A 25,000-nucleotide genomic window follows, 5' to 3' on the forward strand; every position below is an offset into this window, starting at 1 on the left:
TCCAATCAGCTAAACAGACTCAATAACTCCCCGGTGACGTTTTGGTGACTTTACTGAGGAACTTGTGAAACTGAAACAATATGAAAAGAATGCCGTCGTAAGTTAATAATACTAACACAGACACTCGTAAACCCGTTAGCTTGATTACATTACGATAGCACGTACAAATATGCATGAAAACACTCCTACAGACATCACACACGGGACACTTTAGTAAGTAAGAATTGTTTGAGTTACATTGTAAAACTCACAAACGTTGCGCGATGAATGAAGAATCCTTTCGTGCAGAAACGCTATGGACGATTAGAAGATAGAACGGCACTTTTACTTCCGGTTAAAATCTTTAAACAGCAGGAACCACTATAGGCATTCACCCAGCATCGCCTCAAGTGAGCAAAGTCGTTCAAAAGATGGCGGCAAAGCACAAACAATAACACACCTTTACAGGTTTTTGCATGTGTTTCATGAAAACTATTTGATTTATGGCCGTCAGCGAAGAAAAATCCATACATTAGCCGCAGCGCAGGAAAAGTAGTCCGGAATTTACGGTAATCATGCAGCCCTACTATCTATGTTAATATTCTATTTAGGATTACCGTATTTTTCGGAGTGTAAGTCGCTCCGGAGTATAAGTCGCACCGGCCGAAAATGCGTAATAAAGAAGGAAAAAACATATAAATGTCGCACTGGAGTATAAGTCGCATTTTTGGGGGAAATTTATTTGCTAAAACCCAACACCGAGAATAGACATTTGAAAGGCAATTTAGAATAAATAAAGAATAGTTAACAACTGGCTGAATAAGTGTACGTTATATGAGGCAATTAATCTCAATCAACAACTGCACCTCCTCCACTGCCCCAGTCACCCACGGCGTCCCCCAAGGCTCAGTACTTGGCCCCCTACTCTTCACCATCTACCTCCTGCCCCTCGGTCAGATCCTCCGCCACCACGGCCTTCAATTTCACTGCTATGCAGACGACACACAACTATACCTTTCCACCACGACCATCACCCCAGCCACCCACTACACCCTCCCCACCTGCCTCACAGACATAAAAACCTGGATGCAAAAAAACTTTCTAAAACTCAACTGCAACAAATCTGAAATAATTATCATTGGCCCCGACTCCCTCACTCGCTCCACTCAGGACTTTTCATTAAACATCGACGGCTCCCTTGTCACTACCTCCACCCACATCCACAATCTAGGTGTAATCTTCGACCCTACCCTCTCATTCCTCCCCCACGTAAACCACATCACCAAAACTGCATTCTTCCACCTCAGAAACATTGCCCGTCTCCGGCCCTCCCTCACACCCTCTGCTGCCGAAACCCTCATCCACGCCTTCATCTCATCCCGGCTAGACTATTGCAACAGCATCCTCTACGGCATCACTTCCAAAACCCTCAACAAACTGCAATATGTCCAGAACTCCGCTGCCCGCCTGCTCACCGGAACCCGCTCCAGAGAGCACATCACACCTGTCCTTCATGACCTCCACTGGCTGCCTGTCAAATACAGAATCCCCTTTAAAATACTCCTCACCACCTACAAGGCACTCCATAACCTGGCTCCACCCTACCTCTCTGAACTCCTCCAGCCACACGTCCCGTCCCGTTCCCTCAGGTCTAGTGATGCCGGCCTCCTGGAGGTCCCCAAGACCAGGCGCCGAACCTGGGGCGACAGGGCCTTCTCCGTGGCTGCCCCCTCTCTCTGGAACGCTCTCCCCAGGCACATCAGAGATGCCCCCTCCCTCCCTACCTTCAAAACCACCCTAAAAACTCACCTCTTCACATTAGCCTTTCCAAACTGACCCTGCCCTTGGTGTTTCTTTATTCTTTTTCATTTTTTCTTAGTTTATTTTCCTAATTAGGTTTTAATCCCCCCCCGCCACACACACACACGTGTAAAGCGACTTTGGGTATTTAGAAAAGCGCTATATAAATCCCAGGTATTATTATTATTATTATTATATGAGGCACAAATAACCAACTGAGAAGGTGCCTGGTATGTTAACGTAACATATTATGGTAAGAGTCATTCAAATAACTATAACATATAGAACATGCTATACGTTTACCAAACAATCTGTCACTCCTAATCGCTAAATCCCATGAAATCTTATACGTCTAGTCTCTTACGTGAATGAGATAAATAATATTATTAGATATTTTACGGTAATGTGTTAATAATTTCACACATATGTCGCTCCTGAGTACCGTATAAGTCGCTCCCCCGGCCAAACTATGAAAAAAACTGCGACTTATAGTCCGAAAAATACGGTAATAGTTCCTACTTTGCAGAAATTACTTTTCTAGGATCAGATCCAGAACCAATTACAGCGATAAAAGAGTGATTACTGTATATATTTTAGCCATTGTGGAATAAAGTCACCCTGTTCTTCAAAACACAAATGTCCACTGCAGCGGACGCTGGTTCTTGGAAGGATATGAGAAGTGCAATCTTTACAAAAAGCATCCTCCGTGCACCCAAGTGTGATGCACCTGTTTATTTTTTGACTTAACGGGTCCAACCTTCACGCAGCTGTCTTGGGGCACTACTTTTCTCATGTGTTCTAAGCATTACATTCTGCCCTCTTCCAGCTTAGAGCACAACAAGTATGCAACACGAACCTGTGTGTTGTCAACTAATGTTAGTTCAATGTGTAGTCTATCAGAACAACATGACTGCAGATTGTTAGTTGCTTCCCTGGGACTGCTTTTGCGTAAATGAATTCCTCAGGCCGACATTACACGAAAGCAGTCCCAGGGAAGCAACTAACAATCTGCAGTCATGTTCTGATAGACTACACATTGAAGGATGCTAACATTAGCAGCTAATCGCTAACATTAGTTGACAACACAACAAAGTTAATGCTAATTAGTGTTGCGTAATTGTTGTGCTCAAAGCTGGAAGAGGGCAGTATATATTGCTAAGAGCAGTGTTTTTCAACCTTTTTTGAGCCAAGGCACATTTTTTTCATTGAAAAAATGCTGAGGAACACCACTAGCAGAAATCATAAAAAAAATGAAACTCAGTTGACAGTAAAAAATCGTCGTCGCAATTGTTGGATATGACTTTAAAGCATAACCAAGCATGCATCACTATAGCTCTTGTCTCAAAGTAGGTGTACTGTCACCACCTGTCACATCACGCCGTGACTTATTTTGAGTTTTTTGCTGTTTTCCTGTGTGTAGTGTTTTAGTTCTTGTCTTGCGCTCCAATTTTGGTGGCTTTTCCTTTTTTGTTGGAGTTTTCCTGTAGCAGTTTCATGTCTTCCTTTGAGCGATATTTCCTGCATCTGCTTTATTTTAGCAATCAATAATATTTAAGTTGTTTATATCCTTCTTTGTGGGGACATTGTTGATTGTCATGTCATATACGGATGTACTTTGTGGACGCTGTCTTCGCTCCACAGTAAGTCTTTGCTGTCGTCCAGCATTCTGTTTTTGTTTACTTTGTAGCCAGTTCAGTTTTAGTTTCGTTCTGCATAGCCTTCCCTAAGCTTCAATGCCTTTTCTCAGGGGCACTCACCTTTTGTTTATTTTTGGTTTAAGCATTAGATACCTTTTTACCTGCACACTGCCTCCCGCTGTTTCCGACGTCTACAAAGCAATTATATACCGGCTGCCACCTGCTGATATGGAAGAGTATTACACGGTTACTCTGCCGAGCTCTAGACAGCACTCAACAAAACACGTTATTTGTAGACTATAATTACTGGTTTGCAAAAAATATTTTTACCCCAAATAGGGGAAATTACATAATCTCCCACGGCACACCAGACTGTATTTCACGGCTGTGCCTCGGCACAGTGGTTGAAAAACACTGGCTTAGAGCACATGAGAAAAGTAGTTCCTCAAGACAGCTGCGTAAAGGTTGGACCCGTCAAGTAAAAAAAACAAAAAACAGGTGCATCACACGTGTGTGCACAGAGCGTGCTTTTTGTAAAGATTGCACTTCTCATATCCTTCTGAGAAGCAGCGTCCACTGCAGTGGACATCATTAGAATTACCGTAGTCATTGTTTAAAACATTCGAAAAGTATTCTGAGAAACAACTACTGGTGACATTTGTTCACTGGTTGTGTTCTTTTTGGTTTGAAAGTTGCAAAAAGCCCCTTCAATGATACGTTTGATGTTTTCACTTCACTATGAGTGACATTTTCCTTCTGTTGCAGTGCAGAGCCCCTGTTGGTGACAGAGGACATACTGTATGAAAGCAAACATCAGGTACAAGACTGCCCTTGGTTCTCTCCTGCTGCTCCCATAACTGCGACTGGAACCTCAAGGTCGGTATTGGCTTTGTTGACAATGCAAAAGAACGTTCCCGGCTGATCAGACTTTTCCACCTTTTGCCCCTGCAGTTTCCTTCCCACTAATAGTAACCACAGTACGTTTACATTTGGCCTGTGTTCATCTCCCGTTACCTCCACGTCATCGTCTGGGCCCGCTCATTTTGGTGAGTCTGCAAAAAATTTGATTCTTGCATTTTTTGTACATTATCAGTCCAGTGGAACCTCGATTTAGAAACCCCTCTATTTGCAAACTTTTCCATTTACCATATTTTAGATTGAGCTAAATATGCCTCCATGTCAAATGCTTCATTCAGTCCTTTATTTTGTGTGGCGCCTGCAGGCAAAAAGCAGGGCGCAGCATTTTTTGGGGAGGCGGAGCCCTCCTTGTTGCCCAGTCCCCTACTAGTACAAACCCCGTTTCCATATGAGTTGGGAAATTGTGTTATATGTAAATATAAACGAAATACAATGATTTGCAAATCATTTTCAACCCATATTCAGTTGAATATGCTACAAAGACAACATATTTGATGTTCAAACTGATAAACTTTTTTTTTTTGTGCAAATTATCATTAACTTTAGAATTTGATGCCAGCAACACGTGACAAAGAAGTTGGGAAAGGTGGCAATAAATACTGATAAAGTTGAGGAATGCTCATCAAACACTTATTTAGAACATCCCACAGGTGAACAGGCAAATTGGGAACAGGTGGGTGCCATGATTGGGTATAAAAGTAGATTCCATGAAATGCTCAGTCATTCACAAACAAGGATGGGGCGAGGGTCACCACTTTGTCAACAAATGCGTGAGCAAATTCTCCAACTGTTTAAGAACAACATTTCTCAACCAGCTTTTGCAAGGAATTTAGGGATTTCACCATCTACGCTCCGTAATATCATCAAAGGGTTCAAAGAATCTGGAGAAATCACTGCACGTAAGCAGCTAAGCCCGTGACCTTCGATCCCTCAGGCTGTACTGCATCAACAAGCGACATCAGTGTGTAAAGGATATCACCACATGGGCTCAGGAACACTTCAGAAACCCACTGTCAGTAACTACAGTTGGTCGCTACATCTGTAAGTGCAAGTTAAAACTCTCCTATGCAGGGCGAAAACCGTTTATCAACAACACTTAGAAACGACGTCGGCTTCGCTGGGCCTGAGCTCATCTAAGATGGACTGATACAAAGTGGAAAAGTGTTCTGTGGTCTGACAAGTCCACATTTCAAATTGTTTTTGGAAACTGTGGACGTTGTGTCCTCCGGACCAAAGAGGAAAAGAACCATCTGGATTGTTATAGGCGCAAAGTGTAAAAGCCAGCATCTGTGATGGTATGGGGGTGTATTAGTGCCCAAGACATGGGTAACTTGCACATCTGTGAAGGCGCCATTAATGCTGAAAGGTACATACAGGTTTTGGAGCAACATATGTTGCCATCCAAGCAACGTTACCATGGACGCCCCTGCTTATTTCAGCAAGACAATGCCAAGCCACGTGTTACATCAACGTGGCTTCATAGTAAAAGAGTGCGGGTACTAGACTGGCCTGCCTGTAGTCCAGACCTGTCTCCCATTGAAAATGTGTGGCGCATTATGAAGCCTAAAATAGCACAACGGAGACCCCCGGACTGTTGAACAACTTAAGCTGTACATCAAGCAAAAATGGGAAAGAATTCCACCTGAGAAGCTTCAAAAATGTGTCTCCTCAGTTCCCAAACGTTTACTGAGTGTTGTTAAAAGGAAAGGCCATGTAACACAGTGGTGAACATGCCCTTTCCCAACTACTTTGGCAAGTGTTACAGCCATGAAATTCTAAGTTAATTATTATTTGCAAAAAATAAATAAAGTTTATGAGTTTGAACATCAAATATCTGTCTTTGTAGTGCATTCAATTGAATATGGGTTGAAAAGGATTTGCGAATCATTGTATTCCGTTTATATTTACATCCAACACAATTTCCCAACTCATATGGAAACGGGGTTTGTCTATCATTACATTAAAATGATTTTATATAAAGTCTGCTGTTCTTAAAGCCAATGTTTTCTTTTGTAGAATTGATAATATCGGTTAATTACCTTTTAAATGCATGTTAGATCGACATAAATCTTCTTGAAGACCAACTAGCCGAGCACAGATGGATTTTCTTTGATTTTAGGAATATAAATCGATATATCGCTATATCGATCAATCGTTCCACCCCTACCAGTCACTACTCGGCCTTAGTGCCTTTTCCGGGTTGTTGTTTTTGGCCGTTTGACAAGTTTTGTCCATTTTGCTAACTCAAAGAGTCCCAAAAATACAACAGACTAGCGTGGAAAGGAGGAGGGAATCTCTGTTATATACGAGGACTACATAAATGCTGCTTATAAGTCTGGAAGATTCGACAAAGCAGGCGAGTTTTAATTGTGATGAAACCGGACTTTTCTGGAAAATGATGCCAAAGCAGACTTGCTTCACAGCCAAGGAATAGAAGCTACCTCTCATTCAGCAGTGTGTCTTTTAGGTGCATACACACACCCTGCTTTCTCTTCAGCTCCTCTTTAAATGTTAATGTTGGTGGATTCAACAATTTCAAATGTTTGTCATTGCAGCAATATGGTTTTTGTGATTTCTGATCTTCTGTGAGTGCGCCAAAGTGACTTCTGTACGTGTGTTGGCAGAGCAGCGCATTCAGCACAGTTGAACATGTTTTGTCTTGTTAAAGATATAGATGATCCATCACCTCCTTGTACTGTATAGCACTTTATATTGTGCTCAAAGTCTACAAACCTTCACTAGAATATTGACTTTTGTCAAGGCTGGAACCTTATTATACATTTACATTGTTTCTCATTGAGAAATTTGCTTCATTATACAAATCTTTGGGTTTATAAACCCCTTTCAAGAACCAATTAGGTTTATAAATCAAGTTTCCACTGTTTTAAGTAGATAAGACTTGGGCAACGCTCATCTAATTTGTGTTTTACAGTTTTTCAGGGTGTGGTCTGCGCCATTACTTGTCCTAAAGGAGGAGAGAAGCGAGGTGGACGGGCCTCAAACTCCAAAGCTCCCACCAAAAAAGCCGAGTCGCTGCCGTCCAGACGATCGGGGCGCAACAGTAAACCCCAGGCAGAACCGCCTGCGTCCGACCCGCCGTCCCCACCAAAGTCCAATGTTTCCGACTCGGACTCATCCGTCAGCCAGCCCTCCGAGCCGGGCCGGACTTCTCAGGTGCCTGCCAAAAGGAAGGGCAAGCAGGTAACGAACCGAAAGGCCGGCGGGAAGCGGAAAAACACGAGGAAAAAGCAATCGTCCCAGATTGTCGAATGCCCAACTGCGAGTGAGGATGAGGAGGCCGACGGGGTTGTCGACAGCGCCGACAAGGAAGGAGAACAAGATGAAGTGAAGGCTGAAATGACCAACTCCAAGCAGACTTCTGATGCAGATGCAAGTCTTAACGCAGATCAGGATGGTGTGGATTCACCTGACGGTGATGCGGAACCTTTAAGCAGTGACGTGGAGGTGGAGCAGGGCGTGACTGAGACCTGTGACAAAGACTCAGACGATAAAGAGGCAGATGATTGTGACAGCCCCCCATCTTGTTCCTCAAACTCCCCTCCAAAAAGCCCCGAGTCATGCTCAGATGGCAAACCGAGCACGCAAGAAGATGAACCTCCTGCCATTTCAATTTCAACCGAAGAAGAAGATGGGAAGATCTCCACATCGCCCCCTGAACCAGAGAACATGCTGGAGAACCTGGCGTCTCCTGACAGCATCAAGACGACTGAACAGGACGGTGAAATGGAGGTTTGTGCAGGCTCCGATGAAAGCAGCGATGAAGAACATTTGAAGGATCCGCAGGCAGAAGCGTGTGAAAGCCCCAAGGCTGTCGAACACACCGAGGAAAAGGTCATCACTCAAGAAACAAAAGAATCTGAGGAATCTGATTCACAAACACTTGAAACCGCAGTGGAGCAGAAGTCAACTGAAGTGGACATTTCAGCAGAAGCCATCCAGGATGACGATGTCTCCAAAGATGATAATAATGTCATTCCTATGGACTGTAGCTCACCCTTGAGCGAGCATGGTAGCACGTCTGGTGCCACTTTGGAGGTATCAGATGAGAGGATTGTATCAGCTGCTGCTGAAACTCCTTCCTCTGTCAAGGAAGACCCTTCCAAGGACCAAGAGGAGAGAGACCGTAGCCATGAAAGGAAAAATGGCCGACAGAGGCGCTCTCGCTTCCACTCCGCAACCTCCTCCTGGTCCCCTAAGCGGGACTCCAGGCGAGATGCATCGAGGCGCTCCCGTTCCAGAGAACGTGCTAGCAGCCCGCCCTCCAGCCGCTCCTCCCGTCCTCGCAGCAGAGAAAGAGAGCGAGACAGAGAGAGTGACTACTCCAGGAGGGATCGTAGTAAAGAGAGGAATAGGAGGCGATCCAGGAGTCACTCCAGATCCAGGTCACGGTCTCCCTCCAGAACAAGATCTTACAGGCGCGAGTCCAGCCCTGAACGCCCGCCCTCCAAAGATCCGTCTCCCCAGAGGAAAGACCGACAGGGTGGCTGGCGGTCAGGTCAAGGAATTGGAAACGGCAGCGAGGGACGGAGGTATCAGGGAGGCGCCGGCCGCTTTGAAAACGGCCTGCCCTCCGAAGCTTCACCAGAACGCCGGGGCTGGTCGGAAAATCCGGACTGGGTGACAGAAAAGACTCGCAGCGATGCCGAGAGCAGGAACCGGGACCTTGGTGGTGGATTCCGCTGGGAAGATCGAGGGAACGGTGGGGAGTCGAGGGGCCGTGGAGGCTATGATCGCGGCAGGGGAACAGGAAGGCAGCCCCGAAACAACTCAGGTACAGGCAACCATTCAGGGAACGACGCCTACAGCCGCTTCAACGAGAATCGCGGCGGCGGCCGTTGGAAACAGGACTCAGACACTGGCGACGGCATGCTGGACCGTTCAGGCTGGTCATCAGCGTCCAGCTGGGCGGTCCGGAGGACACTTCCTGCAGATGTTCGGGATTATTACTCCAAGAGGGAGCGTGGGGGAACCGGAGGTTGGAACAGAACCGAGGAGGAGCAACCGGCAGCAGGTTAGAATCTTTCTACAAAACCCAAAAGCAGTGAAGTTGTCACGTTGTGTAAATGGTAAATAAAAACAGAATACAATGATTTGCAAATCCTTTTCAACTTATATTCAATTGGAAAGACTGCAAAGACAAGATAGTTAACGTTCAAACTGAGAAACGTGGTTATTTTTTTGCAAATATTAGCTCATTTGGAATTTGATGCTTGCAACATGTTTCAAAAAAGCTGGCACAAGTGGCAAAAAAGACTGAAAAAGTTGAGGAATGCTCTTCAAACACTTATTTGGAACATCCCACGGGTGAACAGGCTAATTGGGAACAGGTGGGTGCCATGATTGGGTATAAAAGCAGCTTCCATGAAATGCTCAGTCATTCACAAACAAGGATGGGGCGAGGGTCACCACTTTGTCAACAAATGCCTGAGCAAATTGTCGAACAGTTTAAGAACAATATTTCTCAACGAGCTATTGCAAGAAATTTAGGGTCCGTAATATCTTCAAAAGGTTCAGAGAATCTGGAGAAATCACTGCACGTAAGCGACAATGCCGTGACCTTCGATCCCTTAGGCGGTACTGCATCAAAAAGCAACATCAGTGTGTAAAGGATATCACCACATGGGCTCAGGAACACTTCAGACAACCACTGTCAGTAAGTACAGTTGGTCGCTACATCTGTAAGTGCAAGTTAAAACTCTTACTATGCAAAGCCAGAGCCATTTATCAACAACACCCAGAAACGGGCCCGAGCTCATCTAAGATGGACTGATGCAAATTGGAAAAGTGTTCTGTGGTCTGACGAGTCCACATGGGAAAGAATTCCACCTGAAAAGCTTTAAAAATGTTTACTGAGTGTTGTTAAAAGGAAAGGCCATGTAACACAGTGGTAAAGATGCCCTTGTGCCAACTTGTTTGCAATGTGTTGCTGCCATTAAATTCTAAGTTAATGATTAGCAAAAAAAAAAAAAAAAGTTTCTCAGTGTAAACATTAAATATCTTGTCTTTGCAGTCTATTCAATTGAATATAAGTTGAAAAGGATTTGCAAATCTTTGTATTCTCTTTTTATTTACCATTTACACAACGTGACAACTTCACTGCTTTAGGGTTTTGTACCTTTTTCTACGTTAGTAGTTAGTGCGCTGTGAGAGATCATCGGGTTATTTCTTGTAAACAAATAATATCAATTTGTTAATCTATCGATACCAGCCACGCAGTGAATAAAAGTATACAATGCTTGACCACTAGGTGGCAGAAGGTACACAATCAACCTGTAACACCTGGTCTTCCTACAGATGAGGTCATGGCATGCTTGGTGGTGGGCCATGAGGTTTTGCTCATGGAAAATGGGTCAAGTTGGGAGACACAGCTGTACATAACTGTGAAAATAATCATTGTGATGTAGACCTTCACAAAGATTGCAACATTAAGCAACTAGAAGATGATCAAATTAAAGGGAATTTAGTGTAGTGTAATAAATGTAGTCATCTATAATAGGGAGCGACCGATTATCGGCTATTTAGCATTGTGACATACATCAGTATCTGCCTTTTTTATCAGTATCAGACTGTTTTTTTTGTTTACAACTACACAGTACACATATAGGGTTGTAACAATAAACGATAATAATAATAATAACCGTGGTAAAACACCTACCGGTTAGTATAATTGAATTAAATTAAAATGATGGAAAAATAGTTGATTGATAACTGCATTTTGATCAAATTCTGGACCGAATAGCATTGGCTTGATGGCTCGCTTAAATGCAACCTTAACTACAAGTAAATATAAAATCCATTCCCAAGTAATGCCAAGTAAAAAACGATAAGATTCTTATGAAGCCAAAAGAATAATTGTTTATTTCGCCAAGAAAGTATGTTGTCTATTTGCGTAGGAAAAAAACGCAGTTAAAAGATTTCAGTGTGTGATGTATATTTTGACCACATTCAACAATACCACGATAATAATAACTTTGGTCACAATAACTGTGATATTAATTTTTTATATCGTTACATCACTATACACAAATGATACCAGTACTTAGCATTTAATAAAATAATTAGTAAAGTAGATAGTACTAACCACTGTTTAAAAAAATTTTACCTTTTTTCTTGAGCCCCCTTTTTTTATTCAATTAAGAACATAAATAACTCATTGTCAATAATTCTCCCCAAATATGTTGTGATATCTGACAGGGTGTTTATTTGAGTTCTTGTGAGAATTCTTCCCCGGTCTGCTCAGCTGCGTTCACTGGTCTCCTCTGCTTGCATGAGCTTCCAGTTTTTTGCTGGGAATTGCAGCTTTTGTCCTTCTTTCCTCCCGTTTTGTTTTCGCTCTTGCCGCAATGGAGTAAAGGAATAAAGAGGAGCAGGCAGCAGCTCACACATTCTCATACTTTCTGTAAGAAATTATGTCTGCTATCTTTATAAATGTCTTAACTCTAATCTACGTCAGGGGTGCCCACACTTTTTCTGCAGGCTGCTACTTTTCAATTGACCAAGTGGAGGGGATCTACCTCGTTCGTATATATCATTTACATGTATTTATTTATGAAAGAGACATTTTTGTTAACAAGTTAAAGGTGTTTAATGATAATACAAGCATGTTTAATTCATTTCTTTCATGAAGACAAGAATATACCGTATTTTTCGGAGTATAAATCGCTCCGGAGTATAAGTCGCACCTGCCAAAAATGCATAATAAAGAAGGAAAAAAAACATATATAAGTCGCACTGGGAAGTCAAACTGGTTTTCATTGAGGGCCGGTTGTAAACGTGAATAATGTAGACATTTGCCTCTGTATTTCATTATTAATTACATAAATTGTTTTAAGTAGACTGTCCATTTTACAGTAAAAACTTTATATTTACAAAATTTTACTGTAAAATATAGTTTTGTTTTGTTTTTTACAACATTTTACGATAAATGGAAAAACAGTACCGTATTTTTCGGAGTATAAGTCGCTCCGGAGTATAAGTCGCACCGGCCGAAAATGCATATTAAAGAAGGAAAAAAACCTATATAAGTCGCACTGGAGTATAAGTCGCATTTTTTGGGGAAATTTATTTGATAAAAGCCAACACCAAGAATAGACATTTGAAAGGCAATTTAAAATAAATAAAGAATAGTGAACAACAGGCTGAATAAGTGTACGTTATATGAGGCATAAATAACCAACTGAGAAGGTGCCTGATATGTTAACGTAACATATTATGGTAAGAGTCATTCAAATAACTATAACATATAGAACATGCTATATGTTTACCAAACAATCTGTCACTCCTAATCGCTAAATCCCATGAAATCTTATACGTCTAGTCTCTTACGTGAATGAGCTAAATAATATTATTTGATATTTTACGGTAATGTGTTAATAATTTCACACATAAGTCGCTCCTGAGTACCGTATAAGTTGCACACCCGGCCAAACTATGAAAAAAACTGCGACTTACAGTCCGAAAAATACGGTAGTGTGTGTGTGACAATCATTGGTACTTTAACTTTTTAACTTTAACTAGAGTTTTGACGGCAGGTACGGCGCGAGAAAAGTGTTTCTCGCCTTCCTGTCGGTCATTTTTTCTTAATAATGATCTGGCAGCAGCCAGCGTCATCTCACAAGACCCTCGGGTGACGTCTTGGTGAAGATTGATGATCGCCAATTTTTAGGTCTATTTTTTCATGCCTGGCTGGCGATGGTCTGACACACCCTCCGCCATCGACGTAATGGAGCCCACAATAGTTCTTATTTAAATGTTGACAATATTTCAGAAACCGTACAATGTATTAGATCCGTAAAATGGAGTAGACGATGAGTTACTGTGACGTCGCCACATTTTCTAAAATGTTCAAAAAACATCTTCAAGCCTTGTCCAGCTGTTTACTGACGTATGCTATTCATGTTTAAATAACTTTTACTGCAAATCAATATCACCGTTTATAGGTCTCCTGGACTGCTAATAATGGGTAAAAAACAACATGGGTCGATCCCTAATCCATACTGGATTCTCCGAGCATTCAATCTGTTCAGTTTTAAAAACAGTTAACAGTCTTTCTAACCGTTTATTTCCAGATGCTCCTAAAAGTGACCCCACCCTTCAGGCCGTACCAGGCAACGCTGCGGCGCCCGTGCTGACCGCAATGCCGCCACCGCTGCCTCCTCAGCTCAACGTCCTCCAACATCACTTCCCACCTCCGGGACATCGTGGTCCTCTGCCGGTCAGCTTGCAGCCGGCGGCGCCATACGCCATGCCCCCTCCGGTCCCTGTGCACCTCCACCCGGCCGCGCCGCTGCTGCAGGTGCCCGGCGTTGGAGCTCAGGGCCTCCCGCCGCCGCCTCCACCGCCCCCGCCGATGCAGCAAGGAGGCCAGGCGGCTGCAGCTCCTCCTGACATCCACACACAGGCATGATGCGTTTGAAATGAAGACCCCAACACCCTGCATTCAAGTCATCCTTTTTTAAAGTCCCGCTTTTTCCTAGATGGGGAGTACTTACGGAAAACCAGGCCTGCTTCCTGCTCCAAACAGAGTAGCTGTTGCCGTGGCAACCCAAGGGCAGCAAGCAGTCAGTCACGTGCAGCCATCATCTACAACGCAGCCAGGCCAGCACAGCAAGGCCCAGGCTGACAGCTCCAAAAAAGAAAAGGTAACTTTGTATCTTCCTTTTTAGCATTATTTGGTCTCTAATGCAGACCTGGGCAAAATACATTACTTTATTACTCCAGTACTCTTGTTTTGTTCTGTATATTGTACAGTTTTTTGTATATTCTACAGGATTGCTTATTGTTTTTCTTGGATAGTAGTCTGTTTATTTCAATTCTTATTTTTAATCTTTATTACTTATGTAATAAAGATATAGCTCGGTTGGTAGAGCGGCCGTGCCAGCAACTTGAGGGTTGCAGGTTCAATCCCCGCTTCCGCCATCCTAGTCACTGCCGTTGTGTCCTTGGGCAAGACACTTTACCCACCTGCTCCCAGTGCCACCCACACTGGTTTAAATGTAACTTAGATATTGGGTGTCACTATGTAAAGCGCTTTGAGTCACTAGAGAAAAGCGCTATATAAATATAATTCACTTCACTTCACTATGTGATTTATTTTTATTCCATATTTGTTTCCACTACCGCACCTTAAGTTGGAGTCCTTAATCTCGTTATATGCAAATATAATGACAATAAAAGTTCATTGTAGTCTATTCTATTCTATTCTACATGCGGCCCGTTATAATGTTCAATCCGGCCCAGCGGACGTTCTACATCATTTTTTTAGACCTTTAACATCAAAACTGTCGCCGCCATTATGATATGCAGTGCTGTTTTAAAATGACCGTAAGTCTTGAACTATAGAACATTTAGGGATTTCACCATCTACAGTCCGTTATATCATCAAAAGGTTCAGAGAATCTGGATAAATCACTGCACGTAAGCGGCAATGCCCGTGACCGTCGATCCCTCAGGTGGTACTCCATAAAAAAGCGACATCAGTGTGTAAAGGATATTACCACATGGGCTGCAGAAAACCACTGTCAGTAACTACAGTTGGTCGTTACATCTGTAAATGCAAGTTAAAACTCTACTATGCAAAGCCAAAGCCATTTATCAACAACACCCAGAAACGCCGCCGGCTTCGCTGGGCCTGGGCTCATCTAAGATGGACTGATGCAAAGTGGAAAAGTGTTCTGTGGTCTGACGAGTCCACATGGGAAAGAATTTCACCTGAAAAGCTTAAAAAATGTGTCTCCTCAGTTCCCAAACGTTTACTGAGTGTTGTTAAAAGGAAAGGCCATGTAACACAGTGGTAAAAATGCCCCTGTGACAACTTTTTTGCAATGTGTTGCTGCCATTAAATTCTTTTTTTTATTTTTTTATTTTTTTATTTTTTTTTTATACTGTCCTGCCCAGCTTCTCGGGCAAATCATATAGCAGATGTAGATGCCCATATCGGCTGTTCAGATTTACTTTACAAAAGAGAAGTGTAGGATACTTCTCTTGTTGCCTTACTTGTATTTTGACTTTATTAAATGTATTTATATTATCATTTGGTGCAGCCGGGCCGGAGCAGGAGGGGATAGAAAGAGAGAAAAAGGAAGACAGAGGGGGGAATTGTGGGGACAAGAGGGGGATTAGACAGAGAGACAAAAACAACAACAGCAAACACAACAACAACAACAACAGAGCAACATCAGCAAATACGACATGTACAAATATGATGGTAAAAGTAATAGCAAATAAGCAGTTAGCGAAAATTAAATTCTAAGTTAATGATTGTTTGCAAAAAATAACAAAGTTTACCAGTTCGAACGTTAAATATCTTGTCTATGCAGTCTATTCAATTGAATATAAGTTGAAAAGGATTTGCAAATCATCGTATTATGTTTTTATTTACAAATTACACAATGTGACAACTTAATTGCTTTTGAGCCCGTTATGATTTTCAATCCAGCCCGCCGGACGTTCTACATAATTTCTTTAGACCTTTAACATCAAAACTTACGCCGCCATTTGATCTGCAGTGCTGTTTTAAAATGACCACAAGTCTTGAACTATAGAAAGTATTTCAATGGTTGAAATCTGCACTTTTGAGTGTCATAGGAGTTATTACGGTAATCTACGTCACAGCAGCTCAGACCAGGAACAAAGCAGAGTGGGCGGGGTTTGTTTTCAGAGCAGCCAGCCTGAAATGCGTGTGTCTGAAACAGATGCGGACGCAGATTTTTACCTGATAATATATCATATTGTAGGTGTTTATTACACTTTGCATTCATATTTTGCTGTTTGTTACATGTTTTTTGTGCTTTGCTTGATTGTAAAAGATACACAACTGTGGAGGAGCTGGTCTGAGAAGTACAAGATGTTCATATGTTGTTATGTTGTTAATATTCAGTGTTTTATTGTTCATAGTTAATATTGTAAATCCCACTTTCTTTATTTGCATGTACATTTTGGGTGTCCCATTCAGTAAAAAACAGTAAAATTCCATTCCGTTTTTTAAGATAACGTTTTTAGAACTATATCGGACGTTGTGACTTTTGGTATTAGTGTTCCTGGAAAAAAAGGGACCCAAACACACATACTGTACAGCAGATTTTTACAGCTAAATATGTACATATCATTAATTCTTTGGCCCCCAAGACACATTTTTTTCTCTTAATGTGGCCCCCGAGTCAAAATATTTGCCCAGCTCTGCTCTAATGCGATCCTTTGCTTGCTTTAGAAACAACAGATCCAAGAGAAAGCAGTCAATGAAGTGAGGATAGCCATCAAACCTTATTACCAAAACCAGGAAATCACCAAGGACGAGTACAAGGAGATTGTCCGCAAAGCAGTAGAGAAGGTACGCTTGTTCAGTTCTTCACCTTTGTCTTAGAGAATTGTGCTACCCCGGTTTTTGTAGCCCAGCGTGCAACAAAGTAGTGCGTCTACCCGTGTATCACTCCACAGAATCAACTTCCCACACAAAGAATCTTGCACCTTGGTAACTCAGGCCTTTGTTTTTTCATTTTATGGGCCAAAAAAACCCAGAATATACACGCATGACATTTGCATGGCAGTATTATTGTTTGCAAATTGTTATTTATTATTATTTTAATTTGCAAATGCGTATCGCAATCTGTGCGTCTGTTATCCAGTTCACACGTCTGTGAACTAATGTGTGTCTGCAACCTAATGTGTGTTTTAAGTTGTCTGTCTGTACTATGATTAGTCCGTAGGTAAAAAAAAAATCTGTGCTTCCTTTCCGTATGTGTGAAACGATCTGTGTGGAAGAGTTGTGTGTGCGTTAAAAAAAATTATTTTTTATTTTTGTATTTATTTTTTTTGTCATAAAAAAATACAATCATGTGTGCTTACGGACTGTATCCCTGCAGACTGTATTGATCTATATTAGAATATATAATGTAGGAACCAGAAATATTAATAACAGAAAGACACAACCCTTTTGTGCGAATGAGTGTGAATGATTATAAATGGGGGAGGGAGGTTTTTTGGGTTGGTGCACTAATTGTAAGTGTATCTTGTGTTTTTTATGTTGATTTAATACATTTATTTATTTTTATTTTTTATTTTTTTAAATTATTTTTTTCTTGTGCGGCCCGGTACCAATCGATCCACAGACCGGTACCGGGCCGCGGCCCAGTGGTTGGGGACCACTGTGCTACCGGACAATTGTGCTAGTATCAATATTTTCAAAAATTTTCGGTTTTCCCGAAATTCCAAAATTTCCAGGAAATTACAATTCAAATGAAAGGACGTTTTCATAGTGCTACAATGCCCTACATTCTCAATTTCGCACGATTTTCAAACCCGATTCCGACCTCTCAACCATCCACTCACACTACTCTTCACATGTGTCGAATGCAAAACACGTTTTCCCTTTCCCCACAAATTCAGATTTTCCCAGAATTTTCTCCCCATTGACAATGAATTGGCATATCCCACATTTCTCACCAGATTAGAACCGTTCCACCATCCACACACTCCACTCTCCTTGGACAATCAAACTACCATTTTCCAAGTAAAAAAAAAAAATTCCAGGGATTTACAGTTTTCCAAAGCCCTATTTTCATTTCTTGCTGAAAAAATTTCACAGTCCACATTTTTCAACCGTTTTTGACCATTCCACCTTCAAAACATTCCTCTTAGTTGGGACAACAAATGCTCTTATTTTTTTGTGCAAATTTCCGGTTTTCCCAAAATGCCTGTTCTCAATTCAAACTGTTACTACGTCAACATTTTTCAACCGATTCCAAAAAATCCAACACCAACCCATTCATATCGTCTAGGACAATTGTCAATTATCAATATTTTTAAAAATTCTCGGTTTTCACGAAATTCAGTATTTTCACAAATTATCTGTTTTTCAGAAATTCCAAAATTTCCAGGAAATTCCCATTCAAATAAATGGTCGTTTTCATAGTTCTACAATGCCCAAAATTCTCAAAATGTTGTGCCATTTTTAAACCCGATTACGACCTTTCAACCATCCACCCACACTACTTTAGTCATTCTTTCCCCGCAAAAGTTTGGCGCGCTCCACAGTTTTCCTCTGATCAGATTGGTTCAAGTATCAAAACGTTTGGCTCGACTGGGAATTGTGAGTTTCTCAAAGAAATGTTAAAAAAAAAATCCCATATTACCCAGAATTCCCGGTTTTTCGGGACATTTTGCCCATTGAAAATGAATGGGCCAATTTTCGAACTTGCACAACTCCCACATTTCACACCCGTTTTGAATCGTTCCACCATCCACACACTCCACTCACCTTGGACAATCAAACTACCATTTTCCAAGTTCAAAAAAATTCCAGGAATTCCCGGTTTTCCAAAGCCATATTTTCACTTCTTCCTGGAAAGTTTTCACAGTCCACATTTTTCAACCGTTTTTCACCGCTTTTATTTTTTTTCCATACATATTCCTCGTTTTCCAAAATTCTCAATTCAAACTGTTACGTCAACGTTTTTCAACCAATTCCAAAATTTCCAACACCAACCCATTCATATCATCCAGGACAATTGTGCTAGTATCAATATTTTCCACAATTCTCGGTTTTCCCGAAATTCCAAAATTTCCAGGAAATTCCGATTCAAATGAATGGACGTTTTCATAGTTCTACAATGCACTACATTCTCAAAATTTCGCACAATTTTTAAACCCGATTCGGACCTTTCAACCATCCACCCACACCACTCTTCACATGTGTCGAACACAAAACATATTTTCCCTTTCCCCACAAATTCAGATTTGCCTGGAATTTCCCAGAATTTTCTACCCATTGACAATGAATTGGCATATCCCACATTTCTCACCCGATTAGAAGCGTTCCACCATCCACACACTCCACTCTCCTTGGACAATCAAACTACCATTTTCCAAGTTCAAATAAGTTCCAGGAATTCCCAGTTTTCCATAGCCCTAATTTCAATTCTTGCTGGAAAGTTTTCACAGTCCACATTTTTCAACCGTTTTTGACCATTCCACCTTTAAAACATTCCTCTTAGTTGGGACAGCAAATGCACCTATTTTTTTGTGCAAATTTCCGGTTTTCCCAAAATGCCTGTTCTCAATTCAAACTGTTACTACGTCAACATTTTTCAACCGATTCCAAAAATTCCAACACCAACCCATTCATATCATCCAGGACAATTGTGCTAGTAGCAATATTTTCAAAAATTCTCGGTTTTCCCGAAATTTCTGAATTTCCAGGAAATTCCCATTCAAATGAATGGACGTTTTCATAGTTCTACAATGCCCTACATTCTCAAAATGGTGTGCCATTTTTAAACCCGATTCCGACCTTTCAACCATCCACCCACACTACTTTAGTCATTCTTTCCCGGCAAAAGTTTGGCGCGCTCCACAGCCCACAGTTTTCCTCCGATCAGATTAGTTCAAGTATCAAAACGTTTGGCTCGACTAGGAATTGTGAGTGTGTCAAAAAAAATTACACAAAAAAAATCCCGGATTACCCAGAATTCCTGGTTTTCCGGCACAATTTGCCCATAGAAAATGAATGGACCAATTTTCGAAATTTCACTACTCCCACATTTCTCACCCGATTGGAACCGTTCCACCATCCACACACTCCACTCACCCTGGACATTCAAGCACTCCAGTTCCACTCACATGTATCGGCGGTTCGGCGGCTAGCGCGCAGAGGACAGTCAGACGCGGTTCCTACCGAAATAGCAAATTGTAGTTTTTTATTATGATTAGATTAGTGCTCAGGCCCGGCCCTAACCAATCTGGCGCCCTAGGCAAGATTTTAGGTGGCGCCCCCCCCCCCACATCGGCAGTGAAGTGTATATACTCACAAGAAACAGAATAGCTTTGTCTTTGACCTTTTTTTTTTACTTAAAGAAAGCAAATTAACAATCAGAATAGTTAACAAGATAAAAAAAAATATGGATAAATAAATGAATACAAAAAATTAAAAATGAATATATGAAATACAATATTTTTTACATACATAAACACAAAATAAAACGTGTCAACGAGTTGCATAAAATAAATTAAAAATACAATATAAATAAGGCACTGCACAAAACAATATATCAAACCAGTATGACTTTAACAACTATATTACAAAAAAAGGGGATCCTACAGAGTTCTCTATTTGTGCTTTTTAATATTGCATTAACTAGAATGACTTACAAATTACTGTACACCAGGGAGTACTGTAATTACCTAACATTACATTATTATTTTCCATAACAATTTAGCCCCCTCCACAATATTAACCCGACGTTAAAACAGAACTAGCTATTTATTGATTAGCAATTGCCGAATCATGTAACATTAGCTTAATGCTAAAAAGCCAGGTTACTATCACATTCTGTAACAGACAAATAATTTCATGTAGGCTAACGTTACATACCTGCTACCTCTGTCTTTTTCTCGTTTCTCCTCTTCTTTTCTCTTTTTTCTTCCCTGGGCACCTGACAGTTTTGGCCGTTTTGACATCTTGTGTTGATTTTTTTATGTGGTGACGTCCAAAAAGAGTCATGATATGGGAAGGGAGGGGGGGGGCGTAATGTTGTAACATAATATTTCTATTAAATAGGCTTTACTTTGCATTTTAATTAACGTGGGATTATTTTATGTATTTAGAAATAATAGTTTTTTTTTTGTTTTTTTTTCCTCCAACATTTGTGGCAGTGGCGTGGCGCCCCCTGATGGACGGCGCCCTTAGCATTTGCCTATACGGCCTATGCCACGGGCCGGCCCTGTTAGTGCTTCATTTGGCCACAGTTCTGCATATAAAACTATAATTATTTTCAATGAAATGTGTTTTGTATCAATATCATTTAATGTCTTTAACACTAATTGCATTAACGGGATTTCTTATAATTGCCTCGGTCTTGGTCTGACCTTACGGAGCGGATTACTAACCAAACCCAAGGTGCCACTGTATGGTGATTGTTTGTTTTCTTCTGTTCCCAGGTGTGCCACAGCAAGAGTGGGGAGGTGAACTCAAGTAAGGTGGCCAACCTGGTGAAGGCCTACGTAGACAAATACAAACACGCGCGCAAAAAGTGAAGTGTCGCATTAACGCGGCGCCCAAGTGCAATTTCCTCTCGCTGGAAATCAGCCTCCAAACTCAACTCTGACGGAGAGCCGTGATTTCTTTTTTTTGATATCGCTACCTTTTATTGAACTACAGTATATAGATTGTTTTCTATAGATTTCCATATTTTGTTAGAGGAAAAAAAAAAAAAAAAAAGACCCAATCAAAAATTGTAATGCAAGAGCCCTTTATTTTGACCTGCAGGACTACTGTAAGGAGAGCGGGGGCCGGGCAGGAGTGTAAGGGGGGGGGGGGGGGGGGGGGATTCCATACAAAATGCACCGCCGTGTAAATCATGCCTGCTTCTATTGTCGCTGGCTGGAACAATGGCTTCCTTCTGTACGGAATCCTGATTGTGAAAATATGTTTAACTTTTTTTTTTTTAAAACAAGTATATTCTATAATATTTCAAATCGTTTAAAAGCCTTCACTCTTCTCAGTGGCCCGACTGATGACGGTAACTGTCTGCTTGAGGACCAGGGTATCCAATCAGTAGTGAGTGTGTCGTTTAAGAGGGGACAAATCATGGAATGAACCCCACCCCCACCTGGATGTGTAGTGAAAGTCATCGCATTATCCAGAGAGTAGTGAAATAAAGTAGCTGCTTCCTGATTGGCTGAGAGTCTTTATCGGTTGTGCTGCCGTTCCAGGAAATACTCGTCTCATGAAAGCGTGGAATGTTGGGGATAAAATGACGTAAGGAGGAACTGCACTTTTTTTTTTTTAGTTTTTTCAATTATTCACAATCCTCATGTGAGACAAGAACATGTATTCATTTCTTTTTGTATGCGTTCTGAATCGTAAAAAAAACGCTAGCAAAAGTCAGCGAGCAATGGAGCCAATGGGAGGCGCTCGATAAAGCGCTGTAAAAAACATCCAAACACCTGCATTGAGGTTTTATGTACCGTATTTTTCGGAGTATAAGTCGCTCCGGAGTATAAGTCGCACCGGCTGAAAATGCATAATAAAGAAGGAAGAAAACATATATAAGTCGCACTGGAGTATAAGTTGCATTTTTTGGGGAAATGTATTTGATAAAAGCCAACACCAAGAATAGACATTTGAAAGGCAATTTAAAATAAATAAAGAATAGTGAATAACAGGCTGTATAACATATAGAACATGCTATACGTTTACCAAACAATCTGTCACTCCTGATCGCTAAATCCCATGAAATCTTCTTCCTCGTTGTCGCTCCTGGTATGCGCCACTAGCGTCCTTTCTGCTGCTTAATCGCCATTTTCTGCTGCATATTTCACTACGTCCAGCTTGTAATCCGCAGTACCGTATTTTTCGGACTATAAATCGCTGTTTTTTCATAGTTTGGCCGGGGGTGCGACTTATACTCAGGAGTGACTTATGTGTGAAATTATTAACACATTAGCGTATTGATACTGTTGTTGATAATATTCATTTTTGTCTCACTACTTTTAGATTGTTCCGTGTCATGTTTGTGTCCTCAATTGCTCTGTTTATTGCTATTCTGAATGTTGCTGGGTCGGGTTTGGATTTGAAATTGTATTGCATTATTATGGTATTGTCGTGTATTGTTTTCATTTAAAAAAAAAAAAAATCGTTTTTGAATCGAGAATCGTGTTGAATTGAAAAAAAAAATCGATTTTGAATCGAATCGTGACCCCGAGAATCGATTCTGAATCGAATCGTGGGACACCAAAAGATTCACAGCCCTATGCATCACACTTGGGTGCACAGAGGATGCTTTTTGTAAAGATTGCACTTCTCATATCCTTCCAAGAACCAGCGTCCGCTGCAGTGGACATTTGTGTTTTGAAGAACAGGGTGACTTTATTCCAAAATGGCTAAAATATATACAGTAATCCCTCTTTTATCGCTGTAATTGGTTCTGGATCTGATCCTAGAAAAGTCATTTCTGCAAAGTAGGAACTATTACCGTATTTTTCGGACTATAAGTCGCAGTTTTTTTCATAGTTTGGCCGGGGGTGCGACTTATATGGTACTCAGGAGTGACTTATGTGTGAAATTAACACATTAGCGTAAAATATCAAATAATATTATTTATCTCATTCACGTAAGAGACTAGACGTATAAGATTTCATGGGATTTAGCAATTAGGAGTGACAGATTGTTTGGTAAACGTATAGCATGTTCTATATGTTATAGTTATTTGAATGACTCTTACCATAATATGTTACGTTAACATACCAGGCACCTTCTCACTTGGTTATTTATGCCTCATATAACGTACACTTATTCAGCCTGTTGTTCACTATTCTTTATTTATTTTAAATTGCCTTTCAAATGTCTATTCTTGGTGTTGGCTTTTATCAAATAAATTTCCCCAAAAAATGCGACTTATATATGTTTTTTTCCTTCTTTATTATGCATTTTCAGCAGGTGCGACTTATACTCTAGTGCAACTTATACTCCGAAAAATACGGTATATGATTTCCTTTTCAGTGCCATTTTTGTTCAGCCCTTCCCTTGATAAGTTACCGCCAATGTTGAAATGATCCATTTTAATAGCTACGGCAGAAGCATATAGCAGTTAGCATCCCATGACCCACAATGCACTTCTGCCATGACCCTCCCCCGCCGAATTCTTATTGGTTGACGTGTGTGTGACGATTGCTGACATTTTGCTTCGTCTCTTCCGTGAATGAGATAAATAATATTATTTGATATTTTACGGTAATGTGTTAATAATTTCACACATAAGTCGCTCCGGAGTATATGTCGCACCCACAGCCAAACTATGAAAAAAACTGTGATTTATAATCCGAAAAATACGGTAACCGCTGTAAGTACATATGTAGTATCTAGTAACATTCATAATAACATGTAATATTTACGTATTTTCATCATTTTAAGCAAGTTCCACAGACTCATCACAACGTTCAATTTCCCTTCACAATCGTGGCAGACTTGATGAGAGACAACAAGGACTACTTTGGGACTAATGATGATCCAGAAACGTCTATTTTTGAGCCTGAATATAAGGAGGTTGATCTACAAGTTTTAGAAGCTGTGTGCTAAACAGATGCAGCTTTAGTCAAACACATTGACTTAGCATTGCTAAGTGCTAAACAAGATATACAAACATAATAAAACAATCACTTACTGTACAATGTTTGCTCTCACTGGGATAAAGACAGATGGGACGTTTATATATTCCCCTTTACATGAACAATTCATCATAATCCTCACAAAGGGTTACAAAAAGGTTATTTTCTATGTCTTTCTGTCCGTCAAAGTTGACCATTTTGTGGGTTTATGTCCACAACCTTCTACTATCCAGGTGAGAGGCATGGTTTATAATCTAGAATTAACTTTCACCAACTCAGAGGCGATGCAGCAGCTCAACATGTCGATGTAGCAGAATATACTAGTTAGCTCTCCAAAAGTACTTCTTCCGCGTTAGCGTATATAATAACAATATTGCTAATATTTCATTATTAGAGTACTTTTGGCACTTTTTGTATGTTTTCTTTGAGGGTTTTATGGCCTGAATAGTGCATTCTCATTAGCTGCGTTGTTAGCCACCTCTTCTTATTTTGAGAGTGCATAAAAAAAGAAAAATGTGTTCTTGTGCTACAAAATGATTGTGAAT

At 40.9% G+C, this 25,000-nt stretch overlaps 1 protein-coding gene across 1 annotated transcript in view; it reads left to right on the forward strand.

Annotated features, from left to right (window-relative positions):
* scaf11 (SR-related CTD-associated factor 11) overlaps positions 1–21,643 on the forward strand; it is a 50,465-nt gene extending 28,822 nt beyond the window's left edge. The window contains exons 9-15 of the mRNA XM_062066291.1: positions 4,182–4,292; positions 4,368–4,462; positions 7,267–9,366; positions 13,424–13,755; positions 13,832–13,996; positions 16,564–16,683; positions 21,288–21,643. Coding sequence (XP_061922275.1) covers positions 4,182–4,292; positions 4,368–4,462; positions 7,267–9,366; positions 13,424–13,755; positions 13,832–13,996; positions 16,564–16,683; positions 21,288–21,383 — 3,019 coding nt within the window. The 3' untranslated portion in view covers positions 21,384–21,643. The remainder of the gene's footprint in view (positions 1–4,181; positions 4,293–4,367; positions 4,463–7,266; positions 9,367–13,423; positions 13,756–13,831; positions 13,997–16,563; positions 16,684–21,287) is intronic.
* Positions 21,644–25,000: the final 3,357 nt, after the last annotated feature.

Source organism: Entelurus aequoreus, linkage group LG12 (assembly GCF_033978785.1).
Source record: "Entelurus aequoreus isolate RoL-2023_Sb linkage group LG12, RoL_Eaeq_v1.1, whole genome shotgun sequence".
Taxonomy (NCBI): domain Eukaryota; kingdom Metazoa; phylum Chordata; class Actinopteri; order Syngnathiformes; family Syngnathidae; genus Entelurus; species Entelurus aequoreus.